The 11,843-nt window shown below is 42.4% G+C and overlaps 1 protein-coding gene across 1 annotated transcript in view; it reads left to right on the top strand.

The window, feature by feature from the left end:
* LOC102375328 (putative ferric-chelate reductase 1) overlaps window positions 1-11,500 on the top strand; it is a 71,570-nt gene extending 60,070 nt beyond the window's left edge. Inside the window, 4 exon segments of the mRNA XM_025197351.1 lie at window positions 9,579-9,653; window positions 10,168-10,252; window positions 11,335-11,346; window positions 11,349-11,500. Coding sequence (XP_025053136.1) covers window positions 9,579-9,653; window positions 10,168-10,252; window positions 11,335-11,346; window positions 11,349-11,431 — 255 coding nt within the window. The 3' untranslated portion in view covers window positions 11,432-11,500.
* The last annotated feature ends 343 nt before the right edge of the window (window positions 11,501-11,843 follow it).

Raw genomic sequence — 11,843 nt, 5'->3', positions numbered from 1 at the left:
CCTGTAGCCCTGGCAGCTGGAGGCCCTCTCTGGCAGGGCTGGGGAGGGCTGTGGGTGGGGAGTGAGGGGCAATGACTTGGGCAGAGCACAGGCATATTAGTGCTGCTCAGCACCACAAAGCAGAAACAGGACAGCCACAGCTGGACCCGCGTCCTGATGAGCAAAGTGGGCAACCGGAACCCCGATTTTCCATGATAAAAAACCCAAAGTCAAACATCAAAATTTCTAGGTATTTAGAATGTATTTTATTACAGTGACTGAGGCACTGGTAGGCTTCAAAATTACTTTAAAATTGGAAATATCTCAATAAAACTTTGGCATTTATACACACAATTTTTTGTCTCGTGATGCGCCGGAGATCTACTGCTTCGGACTCGATTAATCAAGTCTGCTCTGCATGTGAGCTGAGGCAAACTGTGCTGCACTGTGTGCAGTTGTATAAGTGGTGAAATGCATATGAGCGCACAGAAAATGGCAGCAGTGCTCTTTTGAACTAAAGCACCTCGGATGTGTTTTAGTTAAAAAAAACGCACCACTGCCATTTTCTCAGCACTGATGTGCATTTCACCACTTATACAACTACGTGCAGTGCAGTGCTGGGCACTTGTCAAAGCGCCCAGCACTATGGCACTTAAATGTGTAAAAATGCCCATTGTGCTCAACTGATACCTATATAGTGGTGTTTCATTTTAAATCACAGAAAAACATGGATCTTGGGGTTTTTAATCAAAGAATTTGTGGCTTTTATCGGAGAATCTGTGATTTTTAAACCAAGAAAACCAGGATCTCTGATTATAACCTACAGTAAGATCACTAGTGAGCTCTATTACCACTTTTCTGATTAATATAAGGAGGAAGAAAATGCCCCAGTTTGGATGCAAGGACAAAAATGAGAAAGCATTTGATATACTAAAGCAGTGATTATTAATCAAGGTGCTGCAGCACCCTGGGGTGCCTTGAGTACCTCTCAATGGTGTTGTGGGGTACCACACAATGTTAGCACTGTTAGGTGTGCAAACATGATTCGCAGGGCAAACCCGGAGATTCCAAATAGGAATCCGTAGTGTCAGAAACATTCTGACCTGTTGTGGTCTTTCTGAGTTCTTTTATTTTTCTGCAGTCAAAACAAGTGAAAACTAAGAGCTGGCATTTTCTGAGGGGCGCCTTGAGTCTAAAAAGTTTAGAACTTCTGTGCTAAAGGAAGGATTTGCAGATTACTAATAGCTGCCCTCCAAGAAATCAACCCAGGCAACTCATTCTCAGACAGATTCTCCAGGCGGATTCCTGTCTCCCAGCCCAGTTTGCACTGTAGTGGAACTTGAGATAACAGAGCACCCATGTGATGCATGGTATCATGTCCCTAGGTACTTGTAACAGGGAGCCTTCTTGGGGCCGATCTCACTGTGACCCGCCCAACTGTTTCTGGGCTAACCGCCTGCCTTCTTGCCCACCATGCCTTGTTGGTAATTAATTAATAGATGTCAATTAAGCAGGAGGCTGCCCATTTCTTGCCCCGATGCCAGGGGGCAAGATCTGCGGCTCCATTCCTCCCCTATACCGCAGCCCACGCCTCACAGATGGCATCCAGATGTTCTCACAATCACCAGCCCCACGCTGGGCCCCATAATCCTAGTGTTGAACCCCTCTATGATCCCTCCATTCTGGCGGCCTAACCCGCCTTCATCCTGGGCAGCATCGCTCCCCGAACTGCTTCCTCTTCGCGTGTGGTCCCCCTGAGACCTTTGGCTACTGGCCCTGGCCCACCTCCAGGCGAGTCGGAGCCCCAGGCCCTCAGCTCTGGGCATCCCTCGCAGTGGGCCCCTGGCCCTTCCAGTCCTGGCCCCAGCATGGACCAGTCAGGGGAAGTCCAGACAGGCGCGAGTCTTATGACCTCACTCTCTTTCTCTGGGGGTCCACCCTCCAGACCCTACAAAGGGGTAACCCACCCGGTTGTGGGGGCTAGGGGTTAAGGCACCCTGACCCACCTTTCACTGGGGTGGTAACTGGCCTGGCATTTCCTGGGGGCTCCCGTGCCACTGAGAGCCCCACCAGGCCACACACTCCCGGTAGGGTGCAGTTTTAGGTCATGCCTAGGACCAGGAGCCTCCTGACCATCCCCTACAGCTCCTCCCTTACCTCCAGATGATACCAGCAGCCCTGCGGCCAGGCAATGTTGCCTGGCCTCCAGCAGCAAAAGTGCCCTGTTTATATGGGCAGCCCCAGATTCAAAATGGCTGCCCTTATCAGGCACCTGGCAGCTGCCAGCTCCAGGCCCTTAAAAGTGGCAGGCACAAACAGTGCTCTGCCACAGGACTACAGGCCCAGAGCTAACCTAAGCAAGTTCTAAGTCTGCTAAAGAAAGTGGGATAAATGCTGGTTTAGGTAGGGCAGCTCCCTAAGGCCCAGGGGAAAAGGAGCTATGGGCATTATGGGAATACTAAACCACTGTTTGCCAATGCAGAGCCCCCAAGGGACTGTAGACTAGGCCCCAGTAAATTGCAGAAATGAGAAAAATAGCCATTGTTCCCAATGGTTTTGCTTATGGAGATGTAGGTGAAGCAGTGTACAGCTTCTTGGAAGATACCTGCCTTCCATTTTTGTTCCTACAGAAGACCTTAAAGCAGCTAGCCAAGAAATTTGCTTGTAGGTTTTGCGTAGTGCAGCAGCCTCAGTCCAAATCTGCTATCATCTGCTCCTGTAGCACTAAACTCAGCTACCTCTGCACATGTGACCCAAACCAATACAGCCACCAACGGACATTTCACCTAAGCTGTACTTAACTTGTTGCTAAAAGGAACATAAGGTGGCATAAAATGAAGCTGCAAAACAACACTTTTCCCCCTCTAAGTCAGTGTTCTTTGCCTACTAGATTCCTTTTTCTCCCTCAAGTTCCCTTCCCCTGTTCAGCATTGGCAGTCCCTTAGTACAGGGATGACAGCATTCCAGTAAATAGAGAAGTCATCGGTGAGTCCAGAGATGCCAGAGGCAACCAATCTGAGATCCACATATTTGACTGAAGACGTGGCAAATAGTTCTGGGAGGAAGGGCTGGATCCTGTTGATATCAGGTCACAGCTTTTTCCCTTTGTCTTTCTTGTCTATCCACTTTCACAGTGAGGTCAGTTTGCTCAAAATGATTGATGTACATCATGGCACCACTGGAGACAATTCAATGCTTGAGTCTCCCAAGTATTGATGTTAGTATCATGTTTCTTCAATCTGGCCTTCAAGATGTGCTTGGATCTGTTCTTTGCCTACCTCTAGAGTAGTGACCATTGACGACTTGGAAGTGTGGGGCCTGTTTTGAGAGCCACTTGTTGGACATCCTTATGACATGTCCTGCCCAATGGAGCTGGTGCCATATACATGTAACTTTAATGCTGATGGTGGTTGCTTGAGTCAGAACACTGGCATTTGTTCTTCTGTCCTTCCAATTGATATGGAGGTTTTTCTGAAGTCATTGCTGATTGAAATGTTCCAAAGCTTTCAGGTGTTTCTGGTAGGTCATCCAAGTTTCACACCCATACAACAGAGTAGGAATGACAACAGCTTGGTAGATTACAAGTTTTGTTTAGGTTGTGATGTCATGATCATCAAAAACATGATTTTGAAGACATCCAAAAGCAGCATTGGCAGATTTTATCTGATTTTGATTATCATTGTTTATGTTTTTGGGAAAGGTGACTACTCAGGTAGGGGGAATGGTTAGCATTCTCCAGGAATAGCTTTCTGATTTTAATATGTGGAGGAACAGGTGCTTGGTTTGGGGTGGATTGATAAAGTATCTTGGTTTTCATGAAGTTGAGTGAGTCTAAGCATTTCATACACTTTGCAGAAGCAATCAGGAGTGACCTAGAGCTGTTCAGTTGAGTGGACTCATGACACAATTGTCAGCATATTGAAGATCAGTAATGGAAGTGTTGGTTTTCTTGAATTTGGAATGTAACCAGTTGATGTTAAAGAGATTCCCAACCTTGCAATACTGGATGCTGACTCCAGATGGAAGTCTATCAGCAATGAGATGTGGAATAAGTGTGATAGAGATGGGAAAGATTGTTGGTACAATCACATATCCTTGCTTGACTCCTCTGTTCATGCTCCCTGTGATAAACATAATTACTATAGGCCCTGTAATGCATTTATGAACCAGTGACTACCTTAGGAGAGAGGGAAGAGTTGTGACTAATGCACAGACTTTAAGCTCTGCATACCTTATAGGCCCACAGAGTCCTATTGAGCTCTGTTCCCATACATTTTAGTGGAGAAAAGGAGTAATGTGTGTACACCTTTGTGTGCAGGCAGAAGTTGAAGAGGTCAACAAGATTGCCAGGAACTGTGAGAAAGTCCTTAACTCTTCATGACAAGGAAAACTGATAGGAAGAGAACAACAGCTGGGAAATGTCCTGTGGAGATGCAGAGTTCCACAGCATATTTTAGGGGTGTTGGTTGTAGCTGTGTTTCTCTAAGGGCATAAACAGACAAGGTTCTTTGGGCAAATCTGATATCTTTTATTAAACTAAAATAGTTAGAAAAATTCTTCTTTACAAGCTTTCAGGTACAAACGCCTATCTTCAGGCAGAGGAAGAACACAAAACAACTGTGGATGCTTCCTCTGCCTGTAGAAGGGTTTTTGTACCCAAAAACTCACAAAGCAGAATTTTTCCAACTATTTTAGTTGGTCTAATAAAAGATACAGGGTATTTAGGTGTTCCAGGAAGCTGCAAGTCCAGCCTAAATTCTGAGAACCACAAGTTCTTGGACCTTTCAGTCATCTGCAGCCTGAAGTTCTGCAAGGGGGCACATACAGTTTGACGTGCTTACCATCCTTTGTTCTCTTTATTCAATGGACACAGCACCATATGAAGCCAGAGCATCAGAGCTGAGGGGAAGCATGTTTAAAGGACTGCAGAGGCCAGCAGGACTGTTCAAGTCATGTGGTCAAACAAAGCCCAGCTCTGTAGAACAGTAGAAAGAGGCACCAAAGGAGTCATATGATTTGGACAGCAACAGGGAAAAGTAGAGTTCCAAGTGCCAAATACAGCTTATATGTTCCCATGATCCTCTTGGCTTCAAGTGCCCCCTTTGATATCTACTTTTTAAAAAAAGGCAGGGGGAATATGTTGCCAACATTTTCAATTTAAAGTGAAATTTGCAATGTAATATGAACATTAGAGTTACTAAAATCTAGTTATTGAAAATTAAAGAAATAAGGCAATATACAAAAAGCAACAGATACTCAACTCACGTAAATCAGCCAAGCTTCATCAAAGATGATGGAGTGGTTTTATATTATTACTGCTAATAGTGAGCAGCTTGTCTCAAAAAATCTACTTCAAATGTCTTCTAATTTCAGTAGGAAAATATGGTTTAATATGTGTTAGTATGAAAAACTTGTCAGGGTTTCATAATGTGTGAGTAGCTTGATAATTGAAATGTTAGTGCTCTTTGCTTTATAATTCATATGTGGAATAAACCACAAAGGTAATATCCATGTTGTTAGGTGCTAAGTGATTAGAGTTTTGTACTTGCTAATTTATACTTTGTAAGACATTTAAGTTCCATTTAATTGCCTTTTTAAATGGAAGGGTGACCTGTTGTGGCCTGTCAGTCAGTTATGATTGTTTGGGACATGACTTGTATCAAATTTTTGGACATACAGATATTTTTTTTTAATTTATGAAATGTTGGTCAGACCCTAATGGCCTAAATTTACAGTTTGTGTAATATGGCAGAGATCCATTTACTTCTATTTATAACTGTCCCAGCAGTTATAGGAGTGAAAGGAAACAGACTGATGTGATTACTCTTGCTATGTAATACTGTAATTGCATGCAGGTTTCAGGGTAATAATGCCTATCTGTGGTTATTTTACACTAATGAAATGCAAATTAACTTAGTGGAAAAAAGAAGCTAGTAAATTGGTTTCTGAAATTAATTACCACCTCCATTCTTAAAAAAAGAATTTGGGTCGGTAGGAGATCACAGAATCATAGGAAAGCAGGGCTAGAAGGGGCCTCATTAGGTCATCTAATCCAGCCCCCTACTCAAGGCAGGATCATCCTTGAATAAACTATCCTAACCAAGTACCTGTCCAGCCTGCTCTTGAAAATTTTCAGGGATGAAGATTCTACAGCAGCCTTCTCTAGGCAGCCTGTTCCAATGCTTGACTAGCCTCATAATAAGAAAGTTCCTCCTAATCTACAACCACAATTTCTCCTGCTTCAGCTTAAATCCATTGCTCCTCGTTTTGTCCCTTATGATCGCAGAAAACAGCTCATCTCTATTCTAATTGCCCTCTCAGGTATTTGAATTCTGTTATCAAATTGTCCCTCAGTCTTCTCTTCTCAATACTAAATAATAGCTCTATCAACCTTTCCTCATAAGTCTTGATTCCCAGGCCTCTAACCATTTTTGTTACTCTCTACTGGCCTCTTTCCAGTCTGTCCACATCTTTCTTGAAGTGTTGGAACACAGTACTCTAGGTGGGACATCACCAGTGCTGAATAGGGCAAAAGAATCACTTCCCTTGATTTTGAAGTGACACTCCTATTAATGCAACTTAGAATACTCTTGGTCTTTTCTGCAACAAGAGCACACTTTTGGCTCATATTCAACTTATGGTCTACTGTAAGTCCCAGATATTTCTCTGCAGTACTGTAGCTTAGCCAGTCATTCCCCAGTCTGTATTTGTACATGCAGGTATTCCATCCCAAGTGCAGAACTTGTTGAATTTCATTTGGTTGATTGTAGACTGTTTTTCCAGTCTATCCAGGTCACTCTGGATCCAAGCCCTACCCTCCAGAATGTCTACATCTCCACCCAACTTGACGTCATCCACAAATTTGCTAGGTGTGCACTCAATCCCATTGTCCAAATCATTAACAAAGGTATTAAACAATGCCAAAACCCAGGACCAGACCCCTGAGGAACCCCACTTGGTACCTTCTCCAAACTAGACATTGAGCCACTGATTGAGCATGATGATCCAATCAGTTGTGTATCCACCTTTACGGTACTTTTGTCTAGTTAGTATTTCCATAGCTTGTTAATGAGAATGTTGTGGGAGATGATGTCCAAAAGCCTTGCTAAAGTCAAGGTATGTCATATCCAATGCTCTCTCCCCATTCTCAGAGCCTGTGACCTTATCATAGAAGGAAATTTGGTTGGTCAGGCATGACTTGCTCTTGGTTATCCATGCTGGCTGTTCCTGGTCACCTTGTTCTCCTCTAGATGCTTCACAGTTTATTCTTTGAAGACCTGCTCTGCAATCTTTCCAAGTATCAAGGTCAGGCTGACTGGTCTGCAGTCCCCTGCATACTCCTTTTTCTTAAAGATGGGCACTATATTTGTCCTTTTCCAGTCATCTGGGATTTCACCCAGCTTCCACAAGTTCTCAAAGCTAATGGCTCTGAAATTACCTCAGCCAATTCCTTCAGTGCCCTATGGTACAGTCCATCTAACCCTGCTGACTTAAAAGTATCTAGCTTCTTTAAGTACTCCCTAAGCCATTCTGTCATTACTCTAGGCTGTTTGACTCCTTCCCTATCTTTACTTCCAACTGCACTCATCTTCTGGTAGCTGCCTTTTTTGTAAAGACTGAAGTAAAATAAATAAATGCTTTAGCTTCTCTGCATCATCCATAACTAAATTGCCTTCTGCATTCCATAAGGAACCTATAGTATCTTTGGTCATCCTCTTATTTTTTACATACTTATAGAATTAATCCCTTTTTATTGCCTTTTATGTCCCTTGCCAGTTGTATCTGAGATCATGCCTTTATCTCCCAAATTTTATCCTTGTACACCCATGCAATGACCTTATATTCTTCCATAGTAATATTACCAAATTTCAACTTTTTGCAGGATTCATATTTGTTCCCGCTCTTTAAAAAAGCTTGCTGTCTAGCCAAGTTGGTCTCCTGTTGGCCTTACCATTCTTCTGTAGTATCAAATAATATAAATAATTAGATTTTCTTTGTATATTAGTAGTAGAGGTGTGTGTATGCAATATGTATATTACACACATCCATATGGTCACTGGAATACTGAATCTTATGTATATTTAATTATTATTAACGTTGGGCTTAGTATGTCCCATTTCTTAAATATTTACTCCCAAGTAATTTGAAAAATAGGACCAGAATTATTTAAAGGGTTAAAACAAATATTGTTTTCATCAGGGAGCTGACAGTAAGCAATATGACCTCGAAAAACATTACAAATATCAACTTCCCATATATGGACTGGGGCTTACAATCAGAAGCAAGTCTAGGCAAAGACTATACAAGGCAATTGCACCAATTTAAATGGATTTCTAAATCAACTTATTTAAAACAGTACCACCTTGATTTATAGGCATATTTAAATCAGGTATCCAAAGCTGGTTAAAAAATGCAGGTATATTTTGTGAAAATTTTCAGTTGTTTTGGCTGAAATTTATGATATTTTTCCAAAAACCCACATATAAGCCACAGAAAAAATCAAAACATATTTGCAAACATTTTAATCTAGCTTCTCTACTATAAGTTTGGTTTAATTTAATTCAGTAACAGATATTAAACTTTATAGTTCTTTTACTTAGAAACAGTTTAGTTGATGCAAGTCAAGAATGGGTCTAAATTATGCCCGTTCACACAGCATATACCATTAACTTTATTTCCTTCCTACTTATGATCCCTTTTAAATTCCCTAACTACAACCTTAGGGTTACTTGGTCATATTTTATTTCTTAGAATGAAATGTTTGTCTGATTGTGCCTCTTGAAAACCCATGTACTTCAATGGGATTACATAAGTAATAAAACAAAAGAGTTTGTGGTCCTTAAAGTCACACTAACTGACATAAAACTTGTACTCACTTAAGCTTAGTGTGATGGATAGAGAAGAGCATGTAAGGAAGTCTAAATGGGTTGAGGTTGGTGCAATCACATGCCAGAGGCCAAAATGATAGTTTGTGGGCTTTGTTGCATAGGGCACTTGGGATGTGTCAATTGCACATGAAATGTGTGCGTCTAATGTGCATGTTAAAGTACAATCATATAGCAGCAAAGTTAGAATTTTTTGTGAAAGAAATATGTCCAGTTCATATTAAGTAATGCACATTTAGCTATCATCAGACTTCTCCACAGAGATGTCACCCTGCCGTAACATCTGCCAAGGACTCCTCTGATGTATTCCATTCTTGGTCAGTTTCAAGAGTCCAGTTTGGTGTGGAGGCTGGGACCAATAATCAACTGATTGTTACCAGGCTTTAATTTTGGGGAAAGGACAGTTGTAAGATCTAGGCTCAGTTAAAGTTGTGTGCACTGCAACCAAGGACTTTCTCAATCCTGACCATCAGTATCATGATCACTGGCCTGTATGCTGTAGTCATAGTCCCGACTCTCGCCTGACACATCTTGATCTTTAAAGACGATCTCAATTGAGAGGTGGTAATTCTAATGCCACTGGGCAATGATATCTCAATGTAGGTTTCTTCTGGAGCTCCGACCTCCCCCACGCCCCAGCCTAGCACCACCCAGATGTTACGCTGCCATTCATTTGCATTGGTCTTAGCTTGCAAATTTTTTTTTCTATTTTAGGCTCATGCATGTCTCGACAACCATCTCGATGGAATAGAAGCAATGTGGATTACCGGACTACTTCTTCAGTCCCAGGTGAGTACTATGGTTGGTATCTCTCAAGGGTTAAGCCCTCTAACAGAGCAATCGCATCAAAGAAATAACGCAATGAAAAAGAAATAAAGCCCGCCTGGGCTGATGTCCCTGCTCTGCCCTTGGTCCCAGTCAAGGGATTTTCCCCTTTATGTTCATCAGGTAGGGTTGCTGGCTACTTGATGCAGCACGCTGCTGGCCTGTAGAGGCGAAGGTGTGGCAGACTAAACTAACAAAAAGAAAAAAGGGTAACAAGATCAGTAACCTTATAACAGGGCTCACCCACTCTCTTTCTGGCTGGCCCTTTCACTGCAGCAGTTTACCCCGCTCCAGCCGGCATCTCCCAGCTTAACTGAGCTCTTCAGAGCTCCGCAGCCAGCTGGCCACTGGTTCTCCACCGTTGAGGCTGTCCCACTCATCCTCCTGGGTCTTGGGACACAAATCTCCACTCCTCAGCTCACTGCACTCCCCACACTCCCTCACTTCCACTTTTCCATGTTCCTTTTTCTCCCTTCAGGGCTGCTCTAGCCTCACAGAGCAGCTGCTGCAGAATCGTGGCTCCCAGGGGACTCCTCTCCTTCACCAGCTCCTGCTAGTTCTCAGTAAGTATCTTCCTTGTTTCCTCTTCTTCACAACAGTGTTTCTAGATAAAACAATTTATTTACTGTAAAACATAAACATGCCTTTATTTTTGCCTGGGTGAATAACCTGATTAGCCAGCATTCCCTGTATTGTGCATATGTGCTGTGAGGGTGATGTCACAATGGATCCTCAATAACATTCCTGGCAAACATAATAATCATGCATGTTATTGTGCACTTATTCAAAACTTTCCACCTGCGGGGAGCTTAGCACAACCATTAATTGAGCATCCTGACAATGTGGTAAAGTAGGTAAATATCATTATTCCATTTTCCAGATGAGGAAATTGAGGCTCAGAATGCTTAAATGGATTGACATAAGACTCACAGGAAGCTTGGGGCAGAGCAGAGACTAGAACCCAGGTCCTGTGAATCCTAGGGTTGTGCCTTAACCACACACCTATCTTGTTTGCCATCTCTATAAATGCCGCTGTTACCTGAACATTACTACTGAGGTTTGGTACTGAAGGCTTGGGAGGGAGGAACTTAGAGAATAGATTCTGGGGACTGTGGAATCCACCATGACACTACTGGGCTTTTAGGGTGCCTATACACGTGCTTCAGGGTGGGGGTTGTTTTAATTAGGGCGGATCTCAGGAACCATTCTAATTAAAATGCTGCAGTCTCAAGTGTTCAGCATCCTGGATTTCAAAATGGCAATGGGGGTGCTTTAACTAAAGCTCATTCTACGAGCTTTAGTTAAAGCGCCTCTGCCACCATTTTAAAATGCAGGACACTGAATACATGAGACACTGCAGCATGCTGGAGCATTCTGATTAGAGCACTACAGCAGATTAATCAAGTCTTCTCCAATGCATTCTAATCAGAACGTGTAAGAGCACATATAAAAGTACCCTTATTGGCCAGAAATGTCCTGTTCAGATAATGCCAGAGATATGGACCTAAATGACACTGATACCTCCATCAGCTTCAGCTAAGACCTGGGCAAAGACTCAGAATCCATGAAACTGTATTTGGTAGGTCCCTACCCATTACTTATTATCTTTATTTCCTTTCTCTTTTGTTTTCTATTTCTGACTTAGTTAGACAAGGCTTCATTTTTTTCCCCATTGCTGCTATGATTCCATGATTATAGAAGCAGCTAAAAGTGATATATTAAACAGCCCAACACTGGTGTAAGATGCTGATAGGCACAGCACTATTTCTTAGCACTGAGGATGCAAGGAAAAGCCAGCACCAAAAAGGTAAGGTATATTTTCTATCTTTTCTTTTCTCTCCCATTGTGTGTTTGTTTTGTCCTACCTTCAAAGAAGCAAAATGGTATTCTAACAAGAACAGCAAATGCTCTAGTCCATATCAACTAACTTTTTCCCTCCCCAAGAGAGGTGGGAAGTGACAGCTTTAAAAGATTTTTAAAGGGATTTGCTTGCTATCAAGCCAAGCAGGCCAAGGTCTCTGTACTCAAAATCCAGAGCCACATTTAACTGTCTAATGTCTGCATAGGAAGAGCATACGATTTAATACTTGATTCTCTCAACCTATTTATTCCATCAAAATTAAGACAACCTATCCCAATCTCTAATATACATTC

This window comes from Alligator sinensis, unplaced genomic scaffold (genome assembly GCF_000455745.1).
Source record: "Alligator sinensis unplaced genomic scaffold, ASM45574v1 scaffold647_2, whole genome shotgun sequence".
NCBI classification, from domain to species: domain Eukaryota; kingdom Metazoa; phylum Chordata; order Crocodylia; family Alligatoridae; genus Alligator; species Alligator sinensis.
This window is presented reverse-complemented; position numbering and strand designations above follow the sequence as displayed.